Source organism: Triticum aestivum, chromosome 7D (assembly GCF_018294505.1).
Source record: "Triticum aestivum cultivar Chinese Spring chromosome 7D, IWGSC CS RefSeq v2.1, whole genome shotgun sequence".
NCBI lineage: Eukaryota > Viridiplantae > Streptophyta > Magnoliopsida > Poales > Poaceae > Triticum > Triticum aestivum.
The window spans coordinates 93,495,214-93,502,637 of NC_057814.1; the positions used below are offsets into that span (position 1 = coordinate 93,495,214).

The 7,424-nt window shown below is 51.1% G+C and overlaps 1 protein-coding gene across 1 annotated transcript; it reads right to left on the reverse strand.

The window, feature by feature from the left end:
* Positions 1-5,879: 5,879 nt before the first annotated feature.
* On the reverse strand, positions 5,880-6,585 carry LOC123165814 (histone H3.2). The gene has a single exon (XM_044583546.1). The coding sequence runs from the start codon at positions 6,492-6,494 to the stop codon at positions 6,084-6,086; it is 411 nt and encodes a 136-aa protein (XP_044439481.1). The 5' UTR covers positions 6,495-6,585; the 3' UTR covers positions 5,880-6,083.
* Between the last annotated feature and the right edge of the window lie 839 nt (positions 6,586-7,424).

Consider the following 7,424-nt stretch of genomic DNA (forward strand, 5'->3'; position numbering starts at 1 on the left):
GTCGGCAGGGGGGTGTCGGATTGGGCTCTCTGGCGCATCTGCATCGTTTCACCGGAGTAACCCTAGATGGCGATCCGCGCAGAATCGTTGTCGGCGGGATGGACCGGGAATAATCTTGAGGAGCTGCTGCAGCATCTGGATCTTCAGGATGACGAGCTCGATGATGTGGTGGTGGGGGAAGAAGATGTGAAGAAGTTTGAAGCGGACGCAAGATGGTTGGCGATCGGGAAGGTGAACACGACTCGCCCCTTCAGTTCATCGTCGATGTTTGAGTGCATGAAGTCAATCTGGTCGCTCGCGCAAGTCCCAAAGTACAGGGAGGCAGGAGAAAACCTGTTTATTTTCCAGATGTTCTGTCTTGGTGATTGGAAGAAGGTTGTGCATGGAGGCCCATGGCTTTTCAGGGGGATGGGGATGCTGATCGAAGATTATGATGGAAAGAAGGAACCAACATCTTTTGAATTTGATGGATTATACGTGTGGGCTCAGATCCATAATATACCTAAACTCTACCGCAAGGTAGAGGTCGTAGATCAATTAGCCCGTCGCATCGGGCGGGTGAAAGAAATTCAGCTTGCCCCTAGGCTGTATTATGAAGGTGATTACATTAGGGTTCGAGCTAGGGTTCTTGTGAACAAGCCCCTGACACGAGTCACACCGCTGAATGTTGTGGGAGAGGGAAGAATCCGCCTTCCGGTGAAGTATGAGAAGATCCCCTACTTCTGTAAGGTTTGTGGATTAATGGGCCATAATCACGAGGAGTGTGGCGATGGTGTTTGGGAGGAGAAACATAAGCAGTGGGGCAGTTGGATGCTAGCACAACGAAGGGAGATTGCACCAGAGCAGCAAAGCGGCTGGGTTCCGCGTGGAGGTCGTTCGGGCGGAAGGGGTAGAGGAAGGGCAGGCCGGGGCGCCCAAGCTACCCGTCAGCGTTCTCCACCACGCAAACGCTCATCCCAAGATGTTGGTTTTGACTCGACCGCTGATGAGGAAGATGTGACCAGCCCCCTGAAGGCTGGGGAGGCAAGAGAGGAGGAGAAGGCTGCTCAAACAGCTCGTAAGAACCTGAATCTTGTCTTGGCAGATAGCCCGGCTGCTGTTGCAGGTTTGGAGAGTAACAAAGGCACTGTCGGTCCGGCTTTAGGAGCAATCCCACCGCCACCCCCAGCATATGTCTCCCCGAGGGATGCCAAGAAAGCTAAGAAGACAGGGTCACCTTTGAAGAAAGGAACAGAGAAGATGGCGTTATTGGCGGGCTCCTCCTTGGAGCACCGCCAGGCCCAATGAAAATATTAAGCTGGAACTGTCGTGGGATAGGCGATCCCGTGACAGTTCGAGAACTCCGCGACCTGGTGGAGCTTAGTTCGCCTACTATCCTTTGTTTAGTTGAGACTCAGTTACAAAAAAGTCGTGTTGAAGGTCTTCGTTTCTCTTTAGGTTTTGATTTCAGTTTTGGTGTTGGTAGTAGTGGTCGTAGTGGAGGTATTTGTATCTTTTGGAAAAATTCGGTGGAGGTTGCAATAAAAAACTTTTCGGAGTATCATGTGGATGCTTGGGTGCTGGAAACAGGGAAGGAACAATGGCACCTCTCATGTTTTTATGGGGAGGCAACTAGATCCCTCCGGTACAAAACATGGAACACAATGAAACGGCTGAGGGGCGAGAGCACTCTTCCATGGCTGTGTATTGGTGATTTCAATGAGATTTTGCGCCCTGAGGAACAGTTCGGACCAAACGAGCGGGATAGCTCACAGATTGAAGCTTTCAGAGAGGCTGTGGATATATGTGGACTTGCGGATCTGGGATACCGCGGTCTCGACTGGACTTGGGAGAAGAAAGTGGCAGGAGGTCATTTCTACAGGGTCCGGTTGGATAGAGCCTTGGGTTCGGCCGACTGGTGTATACTTTTTCCTTTTGCCACGGTGGAACACTTAACTGCAGCAAAGTCTGATCATTGCCCTATATTGTTGGAGATGGAGCTTGTTGATGCAAGTGTGAGAGCAAAGCAAAAGCAGTTTTGGTATGAGTGCATGTGGGAACGTGATCCGAGATTTGGTGATGTGGTCGTGGAAGCCTGGAACTCCACCACTGGCAAGGCCCAAACAGTCGCGGCACTTTCTGAAAAGTTGGCCTCTGTAGCCGGGAGATTGCACAAGTGGGGACGCATTACCTTTGGTGCAGTCAGGTCGGAGTTGCGTTCATTACGCCAGCAACTTGCGGAGCTGCGCGCACTACCTGACCGCGTGGGACCGTCACCAGCGGAGGAGCGAGTCAAGGCTCGCATGGCTGAGTTGTGCTTACGCGAGGAAATTATGTGGCGCCAACGTGCGCGTATACAGTGGCTCGCGGAGGGGGACAGCAATACCCAATTTTTCCATCGGAAGGCTAGTTCACGAAAAGCAAGAAACCGCATCACTGAACTACAACGATCAGACGGCACAATGTGCACGGATGCTCAAGAGATGGCTAGTCTGGCTACGAGTTTTTATGGTAATCTCTATGCTTCTGAAAATACAGCGGGGATTAAGGAAGTGTTGTCCCACATACCACCTAGGGTGGATGCTGCCATGAATGATATGCTCAATGCTCAATACACCAATTCCGAAGTGAAAGCCGCCTTATTCCAAATGTTCCCTACCAAGGCTCCAGGGCCTGATGGCTTTCCAGCACACTTTTTCCAAAGGCACTGGGAGTTGTGTGGTGATGAGGTAACTGATATGGTGCTGCGAGTTCTGAAGGGAGAGGATTCTCCGGAGGAGATAAACAAAACGTTCATTGTGTTAATTCCCAAGTTGCAAGTCCAAAAAATTTAGGACAGTTTAGACCGATTAGTCTCTGCAATGTGATCTTCAAGATTGCATCCAAGGTTTTGGCTAACCGGCTCAAGCTTATTCTCCCCGATATCATCTCTGAGGAACAATCAGCTTTTGTACCAGGACGGCTTATCACGGATAACTTCATCTCTGCGTACTGAGTGTCTCCACTATATGAAGACAAGGAAATTAAAGAGCAACAGGTACTGTGCTTTGAAGCTTGACATGATGAAAGCTTACGATAGAATCGAGTGGAATTACCTCGAACGGGTGATGCTCAAACTGGGCATTAGTCCACGCTTTACAGCGATTGTCATGAGATGTGTCACTTCAGTCTCTTTCTCTATTGTGTTCAACGGTGCAAAGCAAGAGGATTTCAGTCCATCCCGGGGTCTCAGACAAGGCGACCCCATATCTCCATACCTCTTCTTATTGGCCGCTGAAGGCCTATCTTGTTTGCTGAAGGCGGCTGATCCGAACGAGAGTGTGCGGGGAATCAAAGTGGCGGAGAGTGCTCCCGAGGTAAATCATCTACTTTTCGTTGACGACAGCCTCTTATTTTTTGATGCTACACCTGAGATGGCGACAAAGGTGGATCTCTTGCTCCAGCGTTATTGCGGCGCATCTGGCCAACGCATCAACAAGGACAAGTCCTCTATATATTTCAGCAAAGGTTGCACGGATTCTGTGAAGCAGGGGGTCAAACAAATTTTGGAGGTTCAGAATGAGCAACTGTCTGATAGATACCTTGGTCTTCCAGCTGATGTGGGGAGAGCAAAGGAAGGATCCTCCAAATACCTGAAAGACCAAATATGGAAACATGTGCAAGGTTGGATGGAGAAGGCTCTATCCGCTGGTGGCAAGGAAGTTCTCATTAAATCAGTTGCTCAGGCTATTCCTACATATTCCATGGCCTGTTTCAAACTGCCACGTGGTCTTTGCCAGCATATAAACGGATTGTTGAGGAAGTTTTGGTGGGGATCAAAGAAGGGGGAAAGGAAGACTGCCTGGGTCTCTTGGGAGGTTATGTCACAGCCAAAATGCATGGGAGGAATGGGCTTTCGCGATATTGAGCTCTTCAATTTGGCACTTCTTGCCCGGCAAGCCTGGCGACTCCTGACCCAGCCTGACTCTCTCAGCGCTCGAATTCTTAGAGCAGTATATTACCTGTCCTCTTCAATTCTCGAAGCAGAAGTGGGCAAGAACCCATCACAAGTATGGCGTTCAATTGTTGAGGGGCGGGATGCACTCAAGCTCGGTCTTGTGAAGCGCATCGGATCGGGAGAAGATACTAATATTTGGCATGACAATTGGATCCCTCGCGACTACAAGCTTCGGCCGGTCTGCCCAAAATCCTCAAACCCTCCGCAACAGGTCTCTGAACTTATCAACTCTGTCACGTTCACCTGGGACCGGGCACTACTTCAGGAGCATATGTACCTGATGGACATGGAGGCAATCTTAAACATCCCTCTTAGCAGCAGGATACAGGCGGACTTCTGGTCATGGCATTATGAACGGAAAGGGATTTTCACAGTGAGGTCAGCATACATATTACTAGCCTCCACAAAGCAGCAGTGCACCGACTGGCTTGAACACAACGACGGCCATTCCAACGTCCAAGCTGATAGCCGGTCATGGGCCAAGCTATGGGGAGCAGCGGTTCCCTCCAAGGTGCGGGTCTTTGCTTGGCGATTAGCCAAAACCTCCATACCCACAGGGGCCGTCCGAAAGCACAGAAGTATGGCCGATTCCGCGGAATGCTCTATTTGTCATGTGGCGGTGGACTCATGGCGCCATGCTTTATTTGACTGCCATATGGCGCGCTGTGTTTGGGCGCTCGCCGATGAGGATATCACTGAAACGATCATCTCCAACTGAACTGAAGATGCTAAGCTTTGGATGTTTTGGCTAGTAGATACCCTACCCATGGCGGCCCTTGCGCGTGTGCTCGTAACGATGTGGGCAGTCTGGTGGGCTAGGCGTCGAGCTATCCATGACAACCAGTTTCAAAGCCCCCTCAGTACCCATGTTTTTGTTCAAAAGTTCATGGCGGAGCTCGACCAAATTCCAGAGAAGGGGGCACGTACCAAAGAACTGCATGCATTGTCCAAGGACCTGCATGTAACATCCAGGGGCATGCATGCAACTCCCAGGGACCTGCATGTAAGGTCCCGAGTACCTACGAGACAGCCAATACAACCGGCATGGCTGCCACCGGCAGTCCATGACGTCAAGATAAACGCGGGCGGAGGCTTCTCCAAGATTGGGGATAAGGGCGCATCAGCCGTTGTGTGCCGAGACAAGCATGGTAAATATCTTGGCGCTTCTGCCGTCATTTTTTAGGGTCTTTTGGATCCGGCAATTCTTGAGGCACAGGCATGCAGCGAGACGCTAGCACTCGCTTTGGATTTACCCGTTCGATCCGTATGTGTGACGTCAGACTGTCAAGAAGTTGTGACTAGGATTGCAAATGACTCCCCGTGCAGGTTCTTTCCAATTCTACAAGATATCAAGCATCAAAGGAGGTCTTTTAGTGATGTTGAATTTATTTACGAGAGGAGACATAATGGAGAGACCCATGCCTTAGCCAAGGCTGCTGCATCTCTCCCTCCCGGGCGCCGTGTGTGGCTTGCTATTTTGCCCGAAATTATCTGTATTCCGCTGATTTTGAATGTTTAATAAAGAGTACAGATTAGCTCAAAAAAAAAGTCAGGCACAGCATTGATTAAACCAAATTATGAACCCTGTCGATGAATCATCATAAGGAAAAGCACAACAATATGGAATATGACCTTGAAATAAGTTCAGGTCGAATTTTGTTTGGTTTTGCTTATAATGGACCACCTGACGTGTCCTTGTTTGGCCGAATGGATGGTAGTGAAAAGATCACGCCAAAATGTACAAAAAAAGATTGCAATCTCTGCAGCAAATGTCTGACGCGCAAGAGCCATCTGAAAGCAGCAAGCACGGCCAGCAAAACTCCAGCCCAGAAATCAGTCCCAGGTCGAGATCACTCACCAAATATAAACATCCAATCAAAGAAAATACTATGGGCAATCAACATGAACTCGGAAATTAAGATGAATTGCATCACCTCCGTTGCAATTTTCGAGCGGGTAATCAACAGCGTGAGACTAATAGAACAGAACAAATTCTAATGACAACTCGAAGCACGACGAGACTAGACTAACAGGGCAGAACAAATCCGTCGGCGGGATCAACCAGGAAGGAACCGCGGCGGCAGGCGTGACGCAGAGGCAGAGAGGCCTAGGCGCGCTCCCCACGGATGCGGCGAGCGAGCTGGATGTCCTTGGGCATGATGGTGACGCGCTTGGCGTGGATGGCGCAGAGGTTGGTGTCCTCGAACAGCCCCACCAGGTACGCCTCGGCGGCCTCCTGCAGCGCCGACACGGCGGAGCTCTGGAACCGGAGGTCCGTCTTGAAGTCCTGCGCGATCTCCCGCACCAGGCGCTGGAAGGGGAGCTTGCGGATGAGCAGCTCCGTGCTCTTCTGGTACTTGCGGATCTCGCGCAGCGCGACGGTGCCCGGGCGGAACCGGTGCGGCTTCTTCACGCCGCCGGTGGCCGGCGCCGACTTGCGCGCCGCCTTGGTGGCCAGCTGCTTCCGCGGCGCCTTGCCGCCCGTCGACTTGCGCGCCGTCTGCTTCGTGCGGGCCATCGGAGCCGCGCGGGGGCTGCCGGGGGACTGCGGTGGGGGATTCTTGGGAGGGAGCGGGGGCGGTGCGGCTGGCTGAGTTGTGAGGATTCGTGGGGAGCGGCGGAGGGTTTAAGTAGCAGGGGTGGGAATTTGGGGCATGGCGCGCGCGGGTGGGAGATGGAGCGGAAATTTTTGGGTTTGGGAGGGGTGAAGGCGCCACGGAGGGAGGGGCGCGCGGGGTTGGGTGAGACGTTAGATCAGGGATGGACTGACGGTGCAGATGCGCTTGTGCGGGTTGGCCACGGATCGTGATCCGTGGGAGTACTAGCATTTTGGCTTCGCTCGCACTGTATGTTGCTGATTGGCAACTGAATTTCATTCATATTTGTACCATCTTGTATGTGCCCTGATGAAGAAAACAACTTACTGAAAATCGCTTGTGTAAGAGTTGTTATTACTATAAAAGTTTATCAATGGAGTGCACATTTGTTTGTTTATTTATTTGTACTACTAGATGCATATAGTGCACATTCCCTGGTAATGATTGTTCCTGCATTATTATTTTTAGCGTTTATCTTAGGGCGTCTTCAACGTGGACCCTCAAACCTTATGCAGTCGGGCTCATACACGGTTCGACACGTACACCCTGTCGGGCACGTACACACAGTCCGACACATACACCCAACAGCTCGACACGTACATCTAGCCGGGCACACACAAAGCACGTACACGCACTGGCGGAGCTACATGCATGATTGCAGGGGCCATGGCCCCCCAGCCTAGCAAATTTAGTGAAGATAATTCATATAGGGAGTTTTATATTAGAAAAAATAGAGCTTTTGCCACCCTTAGAAACTGTATTTTCTCATTGGCCCCCCAATCAATCTTGTATAGCTCCGCCACTGCGTACACCCAGCCGGGCACGGACATGTACACCCAGTAGGCCAATTT